The sequence below is a fragment of the Chlorocebus sabaeus genome, chromosome 13 (assembly GCF_047675955.1).
Source record: "Chlorocebus sabaeus isolate Y175 chromosome 13, mChlSab1.0.hap1, whole genome shotgun sequence".
In the NCBI taxonomy this organism is placed as follows: Eukaryota; Metazoa; Chordata; class Mammalia; order Primates; family Cercopithecidae; genus Chlorocebus; species Chlorocebus sabaeus.
The window spans coordinates 12669057-12690684 of record NC_132916.1 but is presented as its reverse complement, the minus strand read 5'-3'; the positions used below and the strand labels follow the sequence as shown (position 1 = coordinate 12690684).

The 21628-nt window shown below is 50.8% G+C and overlaps 1 protein-coding gene across 3 annotated transcripts in view; it reads left to right on the top strand.

The window, feature by feature from the left end:
* Positions 1–410: 410 nt before the first annotated feature.
* SYNJ2 (synaptojanin 2) overlaps positions 411–21628 on the top strand; it is a 115838-nt gene continuing 94620 nt past the window's right edge. Inside the window, exon 1 of one of the 3 annotated variants that reach the window (XM_008007697.3) lies at positions 411–429. Coding sequence is in view for 2 of the 3 variants with exons in the window: in XM_073022302.1 (XP_072878403.1) it covers positions 1219–1345 (127 nt within the window). In the remaining variant the exon portion in view is untranslated. Of the gene's footprint in view, positions 430–942; positions 1346–21628 lie in introns of those variants that run through there. The other 2 variants (XM_073022302.1, XM_008007693.3) reach the window with 2 other exon arrangements.

Here is a 21628-nt window from a genome sequence, read left to right as displayed (position 1 = left end):
GCTCTGGGGGCTCTGCCCTTCCTAGGACAAGTCCCAGAGACAAACAGCTTGGCCCAGTGCAGCAGAATGGGGTGAGAGAGGAAGTGAGTTGCCGGCGTGATGGAAACAGCTGATGGAGGCTTCTCCACGATCCCCACGTACCCATCACAAGAGAAGGGAATTAAGCCAATTAAGCCGCCAAACCACCCCAAAGGGTGATTCCAACTCAGCCCTAAACACCCATCCCCACTCCACCTCCCCTGCAGCTCTGACAGGCTGAGCCTCGGCGCTAGAACCCGGCGCTAGAAGGCCGGGCCACAGGTGACTGGGCTGCGAGGCCACACTCCAGCGAACACGCGCGGACACATGCCGGTGTCCAGGGCCGGTGGGAGAGGCGCTGTCACCATCTGACAGGAGAGGAAGGTGGCGCGCAGAGAAGTCAGTCACGTGGTAAGTGGGGGTCGTGGTCTGGGGATCACAGCTCCAGGTTTCTTCGCGACACCGCACCGTTGACCCCCAACACCTCTCCCTGGCGGGGACGGTGACCGCAACAGCCTCTGGAATAGAACGCTAGTGAAAAGTAACCTTTCTTCAGCCCGCTCCACGCGCTCCGCACCCGCTAAGCGTCTCCGCGAATGAACTCAGTTCTCCTCGCCGAAGTAGGCGCAGTTATGACCCCGCTCCACTGCAGGGAGACTGAGGCACGCAAGGTCGAAAGGACTCGTCCAGGGTCGCAGGAGCCGACCACACAGGGAGGCGGAGCGCCCCCGGCGGGAGCAGTCAGCGGGTCCAGCCTGGCGGGCTCCCGGGCCGGGCTGCCCATATAAGGCCGCGGGCGGCCGACATCGCGGCCCGGCTCTCGGGGGCGCCCCGCGCGGGGTATCCTCCTCCGCGGCGAGGAATGCGTGGCATCTGGGAGGCCCTTCCGCTCCACGCCCGCCCACGGGAAGCCTCAGCCCCGGGGCGCGGCCTCGCGCAGCTGCCTGGCCGCTGGGGGGAGCGCCGGGCCGGGCGGGAGGCGGCAGCGCGCCCTCACCTGCCCCAGGCCGGGGAGGCGGGTGTGGGGAGGAGGAGGAAGGGGAGGAGGCCGGGAGGAGGCCGGGGAGGAGCCTGGCGCGGCGGGAGCGGCGGAGCAAAGTGAAACTCTGGGAAGTTGCGGGCGCGCGGGGAGCTGTCGCGGGCAGCGCGCCCTCGGGGGGACGTGGCCTCGGCCTTCGCCCGCAGCGGGCCCGACCCCTCATGGCCCTGAGCAAAGGGCTGCGGCTGTTGGGGCGCCTGGGGGCCGCGGGGGACTGCAGCGTGCTGCTGGAGGCGCGCGGCCGCGGCGACTGCCTGCTGTTCGAGGCCGGCACGGTGGCCACGCTGGGTGAGTCCGGCCCGGGGGCAGCGACGCCCGGAGGAGAGGGCGCCCGCCTTCGCCCAGCCTTGGGAAGACGGGGTACCCCACTTCCCGAGGGAATCCGGCGGCGCGGGGACTGCTGGGGCGTGGGGGTCGCGCGCAGAGGGGTGGCTTTTTGAATGAAGTGGGACTGGGGACTCCAGAGAGCACCCGGCTGGGCGGGTGGTGCACGGAGGCCGGCCGCCCCTCCACGGGGATCTCCGGCCCGCGCGGCCAGAGGATGTGGTTGCTGGAGAGCCGGCTGGGGCGCTTTGCGTATTCATGAGGATCCCCTGGGGTTGACTGAGGAGCCGGCCTGACCCTGTGCCAGGCGCCTTTTCTTTTGCACCTGTTGATGAAACCAGTGATTGCCCTTTGGTTTGTGTTGGCGGCTCCACTCCTGGAGGGGATGGGGGCCAAAGCCCCAAAAAGGCTCTGGAGAAACTGCTGATGGCACCTTTGTCTCACGTAAATACTTGGTCAAGAAGCATCGGTAGTGCAATTTGTAGAACTTGTAAGAATATATACCATGACCCTACCTTTATGCTGTCTTAGATCCTGCCAAGCCAGCCAATTTCACCTATGGACTTCAGAAGCCTTGAAACTGGCACTGTGCTAGGGGCTTTAGGACATTATCTCACTTCATTCTCACAATTCTACTAAAGAGTTATTATTATCCCCATTTTGCAGATGAGCAAACTGAGGCCCAAAGAGGCTAAGAAAGTTGCTTGCCAAGGTGACATCATCCACCTGACTTTTATGTGGCTGTTTCTGTAATGTCATTCAATGCATGGCTTCCTGGTATCAGTAACCTGGATCCCTTGTTTTGTGCTCACCATTATAAGGAAAGCCTGGGTAGCAGCAAAGCACGTGAAACCAGCTCTGATTGTTAGACTTGTAAATGTGGACACCGGAGAGTAGGCTCCCACCAGTAGGCGTCCAGCTGTAACAGCTTCCCGGTATTCCTAGCTAAACAAGGTACAGCCCAGGGTCACTTGTACTTGAGGTGGTCGGCAAATGCAGCAGGCAGTCACTTGCAGGATGCTTCATAGATGCCTCTAACCTTGTTTTCACATTTGTGTGTGTCGACTCTAGTTTGGATGTATGTCTTGGAAGGACTCTCCTATTTCTGATTCCCTAATCATTTAATTAACATGCATTTATCCAGCTTGTTCTCAGTCACTTGATTACTGAACCAATGTCTCCAGTATTCTCAGCATCAAAAGTGGGCAGCGAATTGTAGATTAAGTTATTTTCAGGTTATTCCAATGTGTGCTGTCCCGAAGAGTCTAAGTTTGGTCATTTGTATGGCCTTAAAAGAAAACCACAGAAATTTTCATTCCATTTTAGATGTCTGCTTCATACCACATTTATCAGAAGCAAAAGGTTAATTTCACGGTACAAAACTACTGTTTCATCAAATAGATTAAAATGTCCTTCAGTTGGATTATGGCAACATTAAGCCAGGTTCATACACATTCAAGAATTCTTTGAAGCAGCTTAGAAAAATTTTATTTTTTCAAAAGTGAAGATTTAAAAATGATTAATGACAGTAATGTAGTGCATATTTTCCATTAGGAGCTGGAGTTTGGGCTGAGATTTACATCACGTTGGTGATTACAGTATACCGGAGTTTAGAACGGAGAATGTAAGAAGGGAATTGGCTCGTCTTCAACTCCTGTGCAGTCCACATTTGTCATTTAACCTAGCATTCATTTTTCAGTAGAAAACTTAAAAAAAAAATTTTTTTTTTTTTTGAAACAGAGGCTGCTTCTTTTGCCTAGGCTGGCATGCAGTGGCACAATCACAGCCCACTGCAGCCTCAACTTCCCAGGCTCAAGCGGTCCTCCCGCCTCAGCCTCCTGTGTAGCTGGAACTACAGGCACGTGCCACCACGCCTGGCTGATTTTTTTCTTTTTTTTCTGTTCTTTTCTTTCTTTCTTTCTTTCTTTTTTAAATGGAGTCTCACTATTTTGTCCATGCTGGTCTCAAACTCCTGGGTTCAGGTGATCTTCCCACCTCAGTCTCCCAAAGTTTTAGGATTATAGGCATGAACTACTTACTGTGTCTGGCCTGAAAACTTAATTTTTTAAAGTCTGTTTTATTTAAGTGAAATGAAACTATTTTTAAAAAGCAGCTGTAGCATTTGGTGGCTTTGCTGGTCCAGAGAAGGTTTGCAGGAGAGAGCCTTCTGTTACTAGAAGGTTGTTTCAAACTTTCAACATATCCTAAATGTATCACTGTTGGATAAAATGGCTCTGAACTTGAAATTCCCATCTGTATTCCAAAGGGCTCGCTAGCTGTTTTACTTTCCTTTCTTGGAGAAAGTGATTTTTTTTTTTTTTTTCTTTTTCTTTTTTTTTTTTGAGATGGAGTTTCACTCTTGTTGCCCAGGCTGGAGTGAAGTGGTGGGATCTTGAGTCACTGCAACATCCCCACCCCCGCCCGGGTTCAAGTGATTCTCCTGCCTCAACCTCCCCAGTAGCTAGGATTACAGGCACACGCCACCATGCCCGGCTAATTTTTGTGTTTTTAGTAGAGACAGGATTTTGCCATGCTGGCCAGGCTGGTTTCTAACTCCTGAACTTAGGTGATCCACCTACTTTGGCCTCCCAAAGTGCTAGGATTACAGGCATGAGCCACCACGCCTGACCTGAGAAGGTGAATTTTTACAAGAAGGCTGCAATCTCTACTTTTGTATGGGACAGTACACTAGTGACAGCTGGCGTAGCTCGTGGTCTAATCTTGACCTTTCACCCTTTCCTTGAGGTTCAGGGTTGGGGGTAGCTTCCTTTTCTCTTCAGCTTTGGTTTTCCTGTGAGGGGTCCCTCCCAGTTAGTAATGAGAGGCTGAGGCTGAAGTTGTGGGTAATTGCTTGCTGGGTAATGGTCTTTCCCATCCCCTGAGTCATTGTGACTTCTGTCCTGCTCTGCTGCCAATGCACACAGCTGCTTTCCTAGGGGCGAGAAGAGATGAGGGGAGTGGGCCTGATGATCCCAGGCACTGCCCCTTCATAGCACATTTTATTCCTGAAGGATCCTAGCTGGAAAAGTACCTCTCGCCGAAGGGGCTGGGTGGTTCCTTATTATTTTCAGGCAAGGCCTGGAGACAGGGGCTTGAGCTGGACTGTGATTTTTAGGACAAACTGATGGTCCATGATTCGTTGAATGCTGCACTCCTCCCATCTGAACCTGTCCTCACCTATCCTGTGCTAAAGAGAACTCTTCACACTAGGCCATCTGGCCTGCTAGCAGGATTGTTGAAGGAATTATTCCAAATTCCTGCTTCTAAAAGAATTAGGTTGTGAATCTGTCTTTTCTGTAGATCAGTGGGAGCAGAAATTCCAGAGGCAGAAAAGCCAAATGTATTGGCACTGATTTAAAAGGCTTTTATGAAGTCTCAGGAACCTGACTGGAGGGTAGTTGGCCTTCTCAGCACAGGTGGGAAGCCCCGTAGCCGGTACCAGCTTCCCTGGGTAATAATCCACAATTAACAAACAGATGTTCCCTTATTTGCACATGGGACAAAAACCTATTCCTGTCTCTGTCTCTTGTAAACTTAGGGAAAAGTGCTTATTGTTAATGGATTTTTGTCTATTTTCAGAGTAAACGACAGTGTTCCAAAGTTCAAGGTTCTCCAGCAGCCCCCAGGAGCGGGGCCTGAGGGTGTCCCTGTGTTTACAGTCGGGGCTGTGTGTGAGTGAGGTCCTGCCTCCTGCGGCCCAGCCTGGCTTTGCTGTGAACAGGCAGCAGGGAGGGAGGGAGGGATGGGGCAGGAAGCTTGAGAGAATTAAGTTAATTAATGTGTGTCCCTAAATTACTTTGAGCTTCTGGGGTGGGGGGGGGGAAGGTTCTGTGTAAACACCAGGCCCCCAGGTTCTCCCAGCTGCTGTTTGTGCAGAGGCCACATCTCTGTTTAGCTTTGTTTGAATTGGTGAGATGGCCCCAGGGCGGAGCAGGACTCAGTCTGAACTGTTGCCTAGATCACTTTCCCAGACTTTATGGCCAGATTTATTTGGTCACAGACTGGAATTTTGATCTGCTACAGAGGACCACAGAGAATCAAATGAGTCACCATTTTATAAATGCTCCTGGACAAAGTTGGAACCACAGGTAGGACCAGGCCAGGGTTCCAGGGCCCTGACATGGGAAACTAGAGCAGGACCCAGGGCCACGGTGGTCTGTCTGCCTCCAGGACTGGTTTGCCTCCTCTCCTAGCTGGAGGCTGTCTCAGCATAGTATTTACAAAATGCAAACTGGGATGGTGTGTGCTTCTCCTGTGGGTTTTTTGTTTGTTTGTTTGTTTTTGTTTTTGTTTTTGTTTTTTGAGTCTCCCTCTGTTGCCCAGGCCGGAGTACAATGGCACAATCTCGGCTCATTGCAACCCCTGCCTCCCTGGTTCAAGTGATTCTCCCGCCTCAGCCTCCTGAGTAGCTGGGACTACAGGCATGTGCCACCACGCCTGGCTAATATTTGTACTTTTAGTAGAGAAGGGGTTTCACCATGTTGGCCAGGCTGGTCTGAAACTCCTGGCCTCAAATGATCCACCCACCTCAGCCTCCCAAAGTGCTGGGATTACAGGCATGAGCCAATGCGCCCGGCCTTCCCCGTGGTTTTTGTAGCTTACCTGTAAGATCATGATTTCAGATCTTACCAGGCTCTTGTTTTGGCTGTGGCTTAAAACCTTGGCTTTTAATCTTTAATTGTGAAAATGTTCAAACACAAAAGTAGAGGGAAAAATGAATCCCCTGTCTACCTGTTGTTCGGCACTGACAGTTATCAATATATTGCCAATTTTATTTCACTTGTCCCTGTATTTTTTATAAAAACATGAATCTCCTAAAATTTAGTTTGTTTAATGCCAGGCAAGATTCTAATTTGTTGGGTTGGCTTTTTTTTTTTTCCTTATTTGCATTTAGATATATAAGTTCAATTTTTTTATTTTATTATAAATTGACAAATTATAATTAGTATTGTTTTTTGAGATGGAGTCTTGCTCAGTCGCCCAGGTGGGAGTGCTGTGGGACAATCTTGGTTCACTGCAACCTCTTCCTCCCAGGTTCAAGCGATTCTCTGGTCTCAGCCTCCTGAGTAGCTGGGACTATAGGCGTGTACTACCATGCCTAGCTAATTTTTGTATTTTTAGTAGAGACGGCGTTTCACCATGTTGGCCAGGCTGGTATCGAACTCCTGACCTCAAGTGATCCACCCACTTCGGCCTCCCAAAGTGCTGGGATTACAGGTGTGAGCCACTGTGCTGGGCCAACAAATTATAATTATTATATATTATGGGGTACAAAGTGATCATATATGTGTACAATGTGGAATGATTAAGTCAAGATGATGAATGTAGTCATCACCTCAAATACTTATTTGTTTATTTATCTTTTTTGAGATGGAATCGCACTCTCTCGCCCGGGCTGGAGTACAGTGGCGTGATCTGGGCTCACTGCAACGTCCGCCTCCCAGGTTCAAGCGATTCTCCTGCCTCAGCCTCCTGAGTAGCTGGGACTACAGGCGGGTGCCATCACACCCAGCTAATTTTTGTGTTTTTAGTAGAGATGGGGTATTGCCATGTTGGTCAGGCTGGTCTCAAACTCCCAACTTCAAGTGATCTGCCCGCCTCAGCCTCCCAAAGTTCTGGGATTACAGACATGAGCCACCACGCCTGACTACTTATTTTTTGTAGTGAGAACATTTGAAATTTACTCTCCTAGCGATTTCAGAATATAACTATAATTACCATGCTATGCAAGTTCAAAATTTTATTTGGCAGATTTCAGTGTGGCCAACAGCAGAAATGGTGGCATGAACTGATTCTGAGACATTGGCCAAGACACATTTTTAAAAGCAAAATGACCACTTGGGAAGGGTCGACCACAGCCTGGAAGAACAGGGATCTCTCTGCTGGTGAGCTCGGGAGGACAAGGTCTGGGCCCTTTGACGGCACTGCCTCTAGCCCCGGGCAAGAGTGGGCCGAGCGTTCTCTGCATTCCCCTTTCTGCATGACACTCCTGCTGCTGGAGTGTGCTAAGCACATAGTACAGCCTGTGCAGGCCCCTCCCAGGGCCTCAGACAGACTGTGCAGCCGTGTGTCCACCCCAGGCCCGGGCGTTGGGGTGGCAAGGGTGTGTCACAGGTGGAACTGGACACACACTAGCTGGGACTCCGTGTGTGTGTATGCACGAGGCTCCCTGCAGGGGGGCATGAAGCCCAGGTTGGGGGAAGTAGGGGAAGAGAAGGTGGCCAGGCTGGGGCCACCCTCCCCACTGGCCCCATCATGAACCTGGCCTTCCAGGTATTCATGGCGGCGTACTTTTCGAGGTAGGAGGATAGAACCTATTTTATTTAACTGTTTTACTTTGTTAGCTTGATTTAAAACTTAACAGTTTGGCATACAGGATGCAGCACTCACGAGTACTCTGGCCCCAGACCCTGCAGATATTCCGGCACCTGGGCACCTGTCCCAGTCCGTGTCTCTCTGCTGTGTCTCTGTTCTCGAACGTTCCTGGGGTGCTCAGGGTCCCCTTTGTGCTTTTTGGCTGCTCAGTTTCTGTTGCTGGGCTCCTTTGGCCTTGCCACTGAGGATGGGGAATATATTGTTTTCTTTCCACTTGAATTGTCCTTAAAGCCGTGGGTAAACTGGCTCAGGCTCAGACTTGGAAATTTGATCAGAGTCTCTTTAGCATTTCTGGGCAGGGCTCACTGGTGTCGTGGCCAGCTCTCCTGGAGGTGAAAACCAAATTGGGCTGGGAGGGTGTACGTGACACTTAAAGCCCCCAGAACTGCGGTGCCATCAACCACACACTGTGGACAGGAGGCTGTCAGTGGGCAGACTGGGTCCACCCTCAAGGTCCATACCAAACAGCCCAGTTCAGGGCACTGCTTCTTTTCAAGATCTCATGGGCAGGAGCCTTCTAGCACTGTTCATGTGAATGTAAGTTGTTTCTTTCTGGAGGAAAATTTAGACAAGTGAATGAAAACCTTTAACAGTATGCAAGTGCTTAATCCGCTATTCTACATGCAGAAGTTTCTCTCAGGAAATATTCCCAGATCACTAGCCCATTTTGCTTCAAGGATGTTTATTGCAAGCTGTTTTGAGTTTTTAACTGGTTAAATAAACTTTGGTTCAACTTGATCATAATAGCTGACATTTATGGAGTGTTTACCACCTACCAGGTGCTGATCCAAGTGCCTAACATATATTAACTTCATCCTTATGTCAAGGCAAGTACTAGTAATCTCCATTTTACACTTGGGGAAACTGAGGCACAGAGCAACTTAAGAACTTGCCCGAGGCTCCACCTCCAGTGGAAGGCTCCAGAGAATAATATGTTCAGTAAAATCTCATTCTTAGGGGGAAAAAATGAATATATATATATATATGTGGAAAAAGACTCCCTTTGTCCTGTTGTCTCTGGCTTATCTTGGTTTTCATCTGACATACACTTTTGATCGAGGAGGTTCCCGCTTGGGGAAACTGCCAGCCCCTTTCTGAGCGGAGGGTGTGGCACTACAAAGGCAAAGCTTGATCTCTGGGAGAAGCATGTGGGCTTGAAGCCCACGCTCCTGGAGGCAGAGCTGAGCCTCCACACGCATGTTCCCAGCACTGGGAGCAGAGGCTGATGCGGCCCCAAGGTGCTGAGGAAAGTGTCCCGCAGTGCAGAGGATGCTACAAGGCCCCAGGCTTCTCTAGGAACATGAGACCTGGCAAACCCAAAGTGTTGGACTGGATCGGCTCCAAGACGCCCCTGGGTTTGAGCTGGAGAAGTGTCTGCGGGAGGGTGCTGGGGCTCCTGCAGAGCGTGTCTTCCTGCCCCTGTGGGCTTTTCTGGGGGGCCTGGGAGGCTCTGCCAAGTTGGTGGACGGAACTGTGCCTTGCCCTAGGGGGCACTAGGCAGGAGCTGGGCTTGGAGCGTGAGTCTGGTGCTGTGCCAGGAGGCTAGATGCCCCAGCCAGGTCCTGTGGGCTGCGCCGCCTGTGCCCTTGGCCTGCGAGGCTGGCGGGCTGCCACTGCTTGTAAAGCCTCCTGGTTGAAAAGGTGACTTGGAGCAGCGGATTCACTGGGAGCCTGTCAGTCACAGAGCCAGACGGGCAGCTTGTGCTTGTGCCCCAGGCCCAGACCGCAGGAGGTGGGAGCAAGTTCCATAGCTCCAATGCGAAGGTCTGAGCTTCATTCTAAGGCAGGTTTTTGAGGACATGGGGCTCTCGGGCACCTGGTTGTATTCCTGCATCTCTGCAGCCTGCATCTCTGCAGCCTGCATCTCTGCCCACTCTCTCATGCCCCCTTCTCCCCAAGGCTGGGGCTGGTGGAGCCCGTGTCCGGCATGCCCCAAGCCAGCCTTCCATCTCAGATGGAGTTGTGTGTTTCCAGTGAGCCCATGCACCCCCTGAGAACAGGGCCTCGCCCCACATCCCTGCTCCTTCATCACAGCTGCTAGGAAATGAAGGCACATGTCCCCAGGGTCCTTCGAAGTAGGATGTGGTCTCCCTGAGCAGAACTCTACTCTGGCTCTAAATGCTCTCCTGGCTTTGGCGTTGGTGTGGGACTTGGGTTGCAGGAGAGGGCAGGTTGTTAGCGGCTGCTGCTCAGACCCAGCGCAGGACCGGGCTGCTCCAGACCCCTGGCAAGACGTAGCAAAATGGCCAAATTTAAGGTGAGCACAGGCTCCCATGCAGTTTCTCACCCCTGCTGCCGCTGCCTGTCTGTGAATGTGAAGGCGAGGGGTGGTCCTGCATTGACTTGTTACTGCCTGGTGGGAGTAACCCGGAAGAGGCAAACTACTTCCTTCCCTTTCCTCAGCTCTGAACCTAGAATGTTCCAGTGATACCACCTCCAAACTCTTCATCATTTCCTTTCCCACCTCTTTGCACTGAGGACAGGAAACTAGGTGGCTGCTCACGGTGGGTAAAACTGAGGTTTGCAAGACAGCCTTGGGCAACGGGACAGCCAGATCCCAGCCCTGGGCGCCTGCCTCTCCCGTCCCGAGCCCCAGTCTCTTTTTCAGCTGCAAAGTCAATACTTTTGCTTTCAGAGAGGGAGCATGTGCCAGGCCAGGAGAGGCTTTGGGTCTATCACAGATGGAGACTGCCTAGCTTAACTGCACAGTCTGAATGATTCTAAGGAAGGGGAGAGAGAGAACGCCTCTGGAGCCTGGGACACACATTTGCCGGAGAAAGTGGTGAGTGCGTTGTGACCAGATGAGGGACGAACCTTAAGGAGATTGGCCGAGAACACCTCCTCTCCTCACCCTAAGTCAACAAGCCCGGGACAGCAGTGCTTCCAAAACTTGCTTGTTCACCTCACCTGGAGATCTTGTAACAAATCAGGTCCTGCCTCCTTGGCTCTGGGGTAGGCCTTGAGAGCCTGTCGTTCTAACAAGCTCCCAGGTGATGCTAGTCCACGACCAGCTTTGAGTACCGGGATCTCGCACTGGCTTGGGAGGGAGGAGACCTGAATCCTAGCCCTGGCCCCTTGGGCTCTTCTTTCCACTGGGGAAATTTAGTTATTCCCTCCCGGCCCCAATATCTTAATCTGAAAACAAATGAATGACAATCTGTGTTGTCTTTCCTACTCGGAGATTCCGTGTGTCTTAAAAAAAAAAAGTTTTAAAACTAAACATGTCACCCTCACCATCACTACTTTACACACCTAAAATTATAAACCACTCAGAAATTTGAATCTTAGGAGATGTGATCTGGCAAGGCAAAGTCGAAAATGGCTTTGAGGTCTCAGCTAAACCTAGAAATCTGATGCTCTGCATTTTTTATGGGATGCTTATGAATTAATGAAAATACATAGAGATTATCTCTCCTTGAGTCTACCCTTTCCTACAACCAGCAAAAACTTATAAAAAGCAATTGAAGCTTACTTTGGGAATGCCAAGGTATTGATTGAAATATCATGGACTGTGCTGATTCCATGGCCGGTTTAGCTGATGCTTGTTAAGAGCCATGACTTTTTACAATTTTTGTTTTTTGTGGGTACATAGTAGGTATATGTATTTATGGGATACATGAGATATTTTGATACAGGTGTGTAATATGTAATAACCACATCATGGAAAATGGGGTATCCACTCCCTCAAACATTTATCTTTTGTGTTACAAACAATCCAATTATACTCTTGTAGTTATTTTAAAATGTACAGTTAAATTATATAGTCACTATGTTGTGCTATCAAATACCAGTTCTTATTCATTCTTTTTTTTTTGTACTCATTAACCATCCCCACCTCCTCCCTAGCCCCCCGCTACCCTTCCTAGCCTCTGGTAACCATCCTTCTACTCTCTATGTCCATGAATTCAATTTTGATTTTTGGACCCCACAAATAAGTGAGAATATGCAATATTTGTCTTTCTGTGCCTGGCTTCTTTTTTTTTTTTTTTTTTTTTGAGACAGAGTCTTGCTCTGTCACACAGGCTGTAGTGCAGCGGTGCGATCTCAGCTCACTGCAACCTCCACCTTCTGGGTTCAACCTCCCAAGTAGCTGGGATTACAGGCACCCACCACCACACCTGGCTAATTTTTGTATTTTTAGTAGACACGGGTTTCACCATGTTGTCCAGGCTGGTCTCGAACTCCTGACCTCAGGTGATCCACCCACTTCGGCCTCCCAAAGTGCTGGGATTACAGGTGTGAGCCACCGCGCCTGGCTGGTTGGCTTGTTTCACTTAACATAATGACCTCCTTCGATCCATGTTGTTGCAAATAACAGGATCTCATTTTTTATGGATAAATAGTACTCCACTGTGTATATGTACCACATTTTCTTTATCCATTCATCTGGTGATGGACACTGAAGTTGCTTCCAAATCTTGGCTATTGTGAACAGTGCTGCAACTAACATGGAAGTGCAGATATCCCTTCAACATGCTGATTTCCTTTCTTTTGGGTATACACCCAGCTGTGGGATTGCTGGATCATATGGTAGCTCTACTTTTAGTTTTTTGAGGAACCTCCAGAATGTTCTCTATAGTGGTTATACTCATATAGAACATATAGAACATAACATATATAACATATATAAGTACATAACATATATAGAGAGTATATAACATATATAGTGGTTGTACTAATTTACATTCCCACCAACTGTGTACAAGGGTTTCCTTTTCTCCACATCCTCGCCAGCATTTGTTATTGCCTGACTTTTGGATATAAGCCATTCTAACTGGGGTAAGATGCTCTCTCACTGTAGTTTTGATTTGCCTTTTTCTGATCAGTGATGTTGGGCACCTTTTCATATGCCTGTTTGCCATTTGTGTATCTTCTTTTGAGAAATGTGCATTCAAATCTTTTGCTTATTTTTTGGATCGGATTATTAGATTTTTTTTTTCCCTGTAGAATTGTTTGAGCGCCTTATATATTCTGGTTATTAGTCCCTCATCAGATGAGTAGTTTGCAAATATTTCCTCCCATTCTGTGGGCTGTCTCTTCACTTTGTTGATTGTTTCCTCTGCTGTGCAAAAGCTTTTTAGCTTAATGTGATCTCATTTGTTCATGTTTGCTTTGGTTGCCTGTGCTTGCGGGGTATTATTCAAGACATTTTTGCCCAGGTCAACGTCCTGGTGGTTTTCCCCGATGTTTTATTGTAGTAGCTTCGTAGTTTGAGGGCCATGGCATTCTTAAAAACATAACTTTCATTCTTGCATAGCTTTTTTTTTCTTTAAAGTAACCTGGACTGTCATTTGGCTAGGGAGCCGGGAGTTTGTGTGTCTGGAAATGTGTGGTCTTCTTTATCTGTCTGTTTAAACTGTCTGTTTTATATGTTGCATGAACCCCGCTTTACCATGAATCTTATCAATGACTGATAAATATTGTCTACTGGAAACATTCTCTTTAAGAGGAGGAGACCGTTCTCTGCAGCTCCTGCTGATTCAGCAAAGCTGAGGTCAGGTGGAACCAGCTGGGCAGAAACAAGTGATTAGAAGGCTGTCATAGGCAGTGACAGTCCACGTGCTCCAGGGCAGAACAGTGACTCTGGCTGTCACAATCTGTTTCAACAATGGAGATTGTTTGTTTTTATTTAAATGATGTGAATAAAGAAAGGAATCTTGGAAAACTAAGGCTGGAGCTGCCCAGGCCTGAGCCAGGCCCTTGTAACAAGGCCCTTCTGGGTAGGGGAGCTGCCTCTCTTTTCACCTAGACCACCTGGTGGTGGGTGGCGAGCTCAGAACCACAGCTGGGTGGGAAACGGGAGGGCCAGCAGTGAACTGCAGGAATGGAATTCTGTGATGGAATCTTACGTCTCCAGAGTGGACAGACAGAAGCTTGTGTTTTCATTTCAAAGGGTAGCTGGCTACTTCTTCCCTCTCCCCTTCCCTCCCCTCCCCCTCCCCCTTCCCTCCCCTCCCCCTCTCCCCTCCCCTCCCCTCCCCCTCTCCCCTCCCCTCCCCCTCCCCTTCCCTCCCCCCTCCCCCTTCCCTCCCCCTCCCCCTCTCCCTTCCCTCCCCTCCCCCTCTCCCCTCCCCTCCCCCTTCCCTCCCCTCCCCCCTCCCCCTTCCCTCCCCTCCCCCTCCCCCTTCCCTCCCCTCTCCCCCCTCCCCCTCCCCTCCCCTCCCCTCTCCCCCCTTCCCTTCCCCTCTCCCTCCTCCCCCTCCCCCTCCCCTCCCCTCTCCCCCCTTCCCTCCCCCTCCCCTCCCCTCTCCCCCCTTCCCTCCCTCTCCCCCTCCCCTCCCCTCCCCTCTCCCCCCTTCCCCTTCCCTCTCCCTCCTCCCCCTCCCCCTTCCCCTCCCCTCTCCCCCCTCCCCCTCCCCTTCCCCCTCCCCCTCCCCCCTCCCCCTCCTCCTCTCCCCCTCCCCCTCTCCCCCTCCCCCTTCCCCTCCCCCTCCCCTCCCCTCCTCCCCTCCCCCTCCCCTCCCCCTCCCCTCCCTTCCCCCTCCCCTCCCTTCCCCCTCCCCTCCTCTCCCCTTGCCTTTCCCCCTCCCCCTCCCCTCTCCTCCCCTTCCCTTCCCCCCTCCCCCTCCCCCCCACCCCTCAGTGACTGCAGTAAGATCTTCCTGACCTCTGTGGCTGGAATACCCTGCAGCCCCCACACATCAACTGTCCCTGCCCCACGCCTGGTTTCCTTCCTTCTTAGCGTTTATCACTGAAATTGCCTTGTGTGTGTGCTTGCGTGGGTGCCTTCTGTTGTCCGCTGCAAAAATGCAACCTCCACAGGCATTGTGGGTTGAATTGTGTGCCCCAGAAAAATATATCGCTGTCCTAACCTGGGATACCTTGCAATCTTATTTGGAAATAGGGTCTTTGCAGATGCAATGAAGATGTAAGTTAAGATGGGATCATACTGGTGTGGGGTGGTCCCTTAATCCAATGTGACTGGTGTGCTGATAAGAAAAGGGACACAGGCAGACACACGCAGAGGGGAGAATGTCATGTGAAGGCACACAGGGAAGACAGCCATGTGACAATGGAGGCAGAGATGGGAGTGACACGGCCACAAGCCAAGGAATGCCTGGGCTACCCGAAGCTGGGAAAAGCAAGGGAAGATGGCTCTGCCCACGCCTTGATCTTGGATTTCTGGCTGCCAGAACTGTGAGACAGTAAATTTGCTGCTGTTTCAAGCCCCCTGGTCTGTGGTTCTTTGTTACAGCAACCCAGGCAACTAATACAGGGGCATCGTGTATCTTGTTCAGTACCTTACCTTAACACTGCCTGGTGTGGGAATGAGGCTTAGCAAACACTGTTGAATGATAAAGGACTGGCCAAAAAAATAGCCAAGATTTTGAAAAAGATCAACAAAGACAGACTGACTTACCAGATAGCAAAACATATTATAAAGCCCTAACCATCGTGGAGGTTGTCAGCACAAATCAACACAGTAGAGTGGAGGGCTCAGAACAGACTGGTGTGAGCGGTGTTCCTTCCTTCCTTATAAAGGTGATGATTTCAGTCCGTCAGGGAAAGGTAAGGGTGGATACTCAGCACCTGCTGTTGCTGTGGTTGATCTGTGCAATGCCTAAGAGGCCCCTGCTCTATTCAGCTGGATATTCACTCAGGCATTCTTGGCTGGTCTGCTCAGAGAGGAACAGGCTGGAAACCTTGGTTGGCCAGCAGGATGCTGCCTGCTGCTCCGCTTCCAGGGGAGTGAGGGGTCTTCCTGGCAGTTTTTGCAGGTGGCTGCACACACAGCTATCCTTCTGTTCACTAGCTCCTCCCTCAGCTGAAAGCCCTGGGTCCCCAGGGAGCCAGAATCCCTTATAAAATTACCTGCCTTGGCCGGGTGCAGTGGCTCACACCTGTAATCCCAGCACTTTGGAAGGTTGAGGCGGGTGGATCACGAGGTCAGGAGATCAAGACCATCCTGTGAATGGTGAAACCCCTTCTCTACTAAAAATACAAAAAATTAGCTAGGCGTGGTGGTGGGCGCCTGTTGTCCCAGCTACTCGGGAGGCTGAGGCGGGAGAATGGTGTGAACCCGGGAGGCGGAGCTTGCAATGAGCCGAGATGGTGCCACTGCACTCCAGCCTGGACGACAGAGCGAGACTCCGTCTCAAAAAAAAAAAATATTTACCAGCCTTACAGAGCCCTGGGTTCACACAAGGGACATTCCATGTTACAAGAGTTACCACACCTAAGAAAGCCCCATGCCTGACATCTTCACCGAGTGGTTATAATTCACTTATGGGTCTTCCCTCTCCAGAGGCAATTTGCCAATCAAGGTCATTTTTACCATGAGCAATGTTGTCTAGTAACAGAGTTGACGTTCTACCTTGATTAGGAACCAGAGCTAGAGAATTAAACATCGAATTCTCATACAGAAGGGAAGGAAGATTTTGTTAAGCCTGTGACCAAAACTATCCATATGGACACTAAGTGAGAGTCCTACATTTTATCATACATTAAAATAAATGCAGAAGTATTTAAGTGTAAAAAAACAACTTTCAAAGTATTAGAAAATATAGGAGGTGCTTTCACAGCATTATGGTATGGAAAGATGTTCTAAGGAAAGCATCAAACTCAGAAGTCATAAAGGAAATATACCTGATAGATGTCAGAAATATTTTTATTGAAGTGTAACATACATAGAGAAAAATGAACACTCTAAGCATTGAGCTCCATGAAACTTCACCCAGCGAACACACTCGCATAGCCAGCGCACAGATCTGGAGAGCCAGCGTTTGCCTCCCAGGACCCCTGCTTCCCATTCCTCCTGTGTCCGAATGATAGATTTGACTACATAAAAATGGAAAATTCCAGTATATCAAAAGACACCATAAACGTAGTGAAAAGACAAGCAGTAGCCCAGAAGGAAAGTTTGTGTAGCCTTTTGTAACCTAGAAAAAGGCCAAAGATGGATGATCATAGCGTATAAAAGAACTCCTATAGATCATGAAGAAGAAGGACAAATAGTTCAACAGAGAAATTGGCAAAGGATATAATGAGCAATTCTCCAAAGAAAAAGTACAAATGGCCAAAACAATGGAGCCAGTGTGACCGGCTCTGTCCAGCACGGCCATTTGCACGTGGTCACTGTTGGGTGGGTGACGGCTGCTTGCCCCGTCTCCAGCCCCTCTCTCCTGCCATCTCCCCCTGTGATTCAGGCATGGAGCTCAGGCCCCAGGTGGCAGGCAGTGCACTCTGCTCAGTTACCCCAGCTCCTGTCTTCACAGCCATGCCCTGGCGCCTGTCTCCCTCCCCTTAGCCTGACCCTTTTCCAATGGGATGTTCGGTTGTCTCTGCACAGGCTCTGAGCTGGCCCCGTGGGCTTCCAGACAAGCCCAGATGGAGCGTGCTCTCTAGGGAGCACCCCTGCGTAGCTTCCAGCTGAGCCTTGAGACACAGGCCTGGGGAGCCAAGCTCAGGGCTGGGAACATCCAGGTGGGGCTCAGGTGCCTGAGGCGGACAACAGCCTGGTGCAGGACCAGGAGTGGCAAGAGGTAGTAAGGGGGCCATGGTGTTCAGAAATTGGGGCAGGTGGTTGGTAGGCATCCTGCCTCAAAAGGCCAGGGTTTGGGAGGGCAAGGAAGCCCTCTGGCAGGAGACAGGGCAGGCGTCCCAGGCAGGCAGTGTTCATTCTGTGAAGCAGGCTTCCCCAAGGAGGGGCCCTGGAGCAGAAAGCTGTCGTGTGCAGGTGACTGGGAGACCTGTTTTCTTTGGAGCCGTGCAGCTCCTGTTAGTGGATGACAGATTTCAAGCCCTGGTCAGGCCAATGTTTTTCACACACATTTGACCTTTGGTTCACAGCACACAGCGCAACAGTTTACGGTCCAGGGGTGCACCTCGGCATGTAGTTTGGTAATCCTGGCGATGACACGATTAAGATTCTGGGGCCAGGTTCTCACCAAACCAAAAGGCTTTTTTATTTTTATATTTATTTATTTATTTATTTATTTAGAGGCAGCAGCTAATTCTAGGCACAGAAAGCCACTGGTAAAGTGGAGGAAGCTGTTTCCAAATCCACGGAATGACGGTAACTAGGGTCATTTGAGAAGGTTTCTTCTACCCTTTTGTAAAACATAGCATGCTATTTTCCCCTGGTGATAGACAGGGCCTCAGTACGTAAGAGCAGGCACGTATGGAAAATGCCAGAGGGTCACAAACCATATGTGCCCGAGATGTGCCGCGTGTGGGGCTGTGAATAAGGAAGCAGAATCAATGTGTTTACTCAGAGCTGGATTTGGCTGTTTGTTCCTTAGTCTTTCTTGGACCACGTGTCCTGGTGTTCAGAGGCTCCTGAGAGCCTGGGGCTCAGCAGGCCGTCTGGTCGCCCCTCTAACCCAGGTGAGCAAACAAGTCCCAGTGCGTCCCTAACGCATGCTCATTTTCTCGTCAAACAACAACAAATAAATCAGAGGGTCCCGAAAAATGAATTTTGGCCTGTTTTCTGGATTCTGGATTGAAATACGGAGTAGGAGCTGACTTAGTAAGTTGATCAACTCTTCCCCCCACTCCCCAGGCTTCTGGAACCGTGTCTGTCTTGTCTTCAATAAGCACAACCTCCACCACCCCTGACCTACCCCCAGTGGTCGGCCTCTTCTTTGAACCCTTCCCTTACAGCACGCACTCCCCTCAAGCTGGGGCTTCTCTTGAGACTGTCTGTCTCTGCTGTCCTTGGGAGTGGTGGTGGAGGCAGGGTGGGCACCCTGTCCCTCTCCCTGTCCTGCAGTGCTCCTTCGGGCCATGGTTCCTCTTCCCTCTCTAGGAGGGACCATTTGGAATCCATCTTCCTCCTTGGCCACACCTCTCCATTCATTGAGGAGCTGAGTTCCCTGCTCACGGGGTCTGTCTACCCCTGTCTGGGTGAGGTCACGGGGAGGCTCACCCACCTGCTCTGTTGGCCTCTCACTCGCCGTCCTCCCGCTGCCCTTTTTCTGCCCCGTTCCCTCTGCTGCACACCTGTCGGCAGGATCCCCAGCTCTTAGTGACTCTAGCTCTCTCCCGCCCTCCTCGACACCCTGCATGCACTCGTGTTGCTAAATGTGGCTGGAGAGAAAAACAGCAATATTGACTGTTCTGTGAGACTTCATAAAGGATTTCCAGGGCTGTGTGGAATCAAAAAATCTTCCTGCATTTCCCCAGCCATCTGGCCTCCAGGATGACTATTTCACATCTCCTCAGGCCTTTGACATCTCATCCCCCTCACACCTGATGATTTTGCTTCCTATTTCACTGGGAAAATGAAGGTAACTAAGTACTTTCAACAGCCCCCGCCCCTACTCCCTGGCTCTGGTACTGTGGACAGCCTCCCAGGCTCTCCCCGCCCCCAGCCCACTGACCCTGTCCCCTCTCATCTTTCAAGACCTCGCTCCTGCAGTTTCCCCTTTTCCTTCCTAACTCGGTCATTTGCACCATCATACCAAGAGGCTGTCATGGCTCACATTAAGAAACCCTCTCTTGACCCTGGCCCCCACCTCATCTCTTGGTTTTCCCATGCAGCGAGGTCGTCTACATACCTTCCCTCCTCCCAGTCTCCCTTGAAGTAGCTCCAGCCAGGCGCTGTGCTCCCACTCTTCTGAAACCTTTCCTCAAGGCCCCCAGGAACTTTTGGCTGCTCAGCCTTCCATCCAACAGCATCCCCCAGATGATCACACCTGCTTCTGGAAGCATTTTCTTCACTTGGCTTCTCTTATTCTCTAATGGCTCTGTTCTCATCATATTCCTTCCTCACTGCCTGTTTTTCTCCAGAACCTAGAACCATGCCTGGCACACAGTGGGCATCTAGACCCTTTGTTGGGTGGTGAAATTGAAGTGCGACAGGGTGTGTGGCTTCCCCGCTTAGGCTCCCTCAGTTCCCAAAGCCGGGCTCCTTCCTGGATCTCATGTAGCAAAAGGAGGCATACACGGGTCGCACCACATGACTTCTAGAGGAGTACATGTGGGTGTGTTCATGCTCGTGTGGAAATAGGGAGGCGGCCCTGAGGTGGGAGGAGCCTTCCCAAGAGGAATCACCTGAGAGAGGAAGAAGAGCTGGGGAGGTACCGAGGAACTGGTTTGGCAGGTTCAGGAAGAAGCGACTGAAGAAACTGGAACGGTAGCCAGGATCAGAACCTGCAGCCGCAGGACCTAATTTGTTAGGACCTAATTAGGGGTGATTGTGTGAGGCAGTGCGGCATGGAAGCCCTGCTCCGGGACTTCCCTGGTGGCTAGGAAACATTGCTCCACCCCTCCCTCTTGTCAGAAGAGAAGGTGCACACACTTGGAGAGAAATGGGTATTTTTGTGCTTTTTTCTTGTTCCCCGTTGGGTAGGAGGGTCAGGGGCTACCAAGCCCAGTGAAAACACAGCCCAGCCCTGCCTGTTCTGCCTCATCCCGAAGTGTAGGGAGCTGCCCATCGTGCTGGGCACTGTTACTGACTCTGCCTGAGGCATGTCTGGCACTGGGCCTAGCTTTTTAAGGTGTAAACTGTTTTTCTGGATTTCTTATTTTTAAGGAAAAAACTCAACTACAAAGACTCAGTGACCAGTCCTGTGCTCAAACCCTCTTGTTAGGGGAGCTGGCCTCCCTCTTTGGCCATGGCTCAGTGCAGGGAGGGGTATGGAAAGTGCTGGGGGAAGCGGAGGGCCCACCCTCCCCACAGATGGGTCTCTGGCTCTGACTGCAGGAAACCAAACCTTCTCGTATTTTCTCTGGCTGGGTTGTGACGTGGGCACGGCGTTGGTGGGAGGTAGTGCATTTGCTGGGGGTGATGTGTTCTGAGTGTCCCCCTCACTCCGTGGCTCTTTCATGTGGCCTGGACTTTTTGGTGAGGGAGCAGCAGTGGGAGGACAGGAGAGTCCCTTAGCTGGCTGATGTGTGTCTGCCAGCTGGCTTTGTCTTGCCTCACAGCTTCTGTTTCAGACAGATGTTTTGATTCCCCCTTTGCTTAGCAACCAGCCTGCAGCCTTGCTCTGCCTTGGGAAAACCATTGTCTTTCTGAAGAGCTGCTTCAGCTCCAAAACTGATAACTCTGGAAGGAGCAGCCACCAGCCAGTCAGAACTGAGCTCCGAATTAACACATGAAGGAGACTTTGGCCTCCTGAGACCCAGAAATACGAGAAGATGGTTTCATGTCATGTCCAAGAATGTGGCCACAAATGCTACCTCAGTCTCAGACTGTCTGCATTGTCAAATGACCTCCTTATTTTTCTGACCTGTGGGCTGGGCTTCGTTGGCATTTCCTTATGGCATGTTATTGCAGAAAATATTATTCAAGAAAGAAGAGCATGTGGTTTGCTTGGTTACTGAGCTGGACTGGCTCTGGGTGACCAGAGCTCTCACGCAGAGCAGTGCACGGCTGTTCCTACTGAGACCAGCCTCTGCCTCGGGATAGTCTGTCCCATGGAGCTCTGCTTTGGGACCCAGAATCCACGAGCCCCATTTGCTGTGCTGTGGGACAAACCACGGTTTCCTTGGGAGCCTCTCAAGCAGTGGCTGTTTCTCTTCCATACCCTTGGACCACTGGGGCTGGAGACGGGGAGTTCCCCAGCCTCCTCCAAGGATAAGCCTATTCCTTAAGCTTCCACAAGCCCCATCCATTATTTATTTTTATCATCAGCCATGTTGTTTGAGTAGCATAGACAACTTTCTCAGGTTACCAGGGAAACAGGACTAGAAAGTCAACCCACAATCAAATTCTCTTGCCAAAAGGGAAACAGCTCAGTTAACCCTTGACCCCACACACCATTATCAGAGGTGTGTGAACCAGAGTGACTCCATCTTGAATAGGGGCTGGGTAAAATGGATCTGAGACCTGCTGGGCTGCATTCCCAGGAGGTTAGGCATTCTTAGCCACAGGATGAGATAAGAGGTTAGCAAAAGATACAGGTCATAAAGACCTTACTGCTAAAA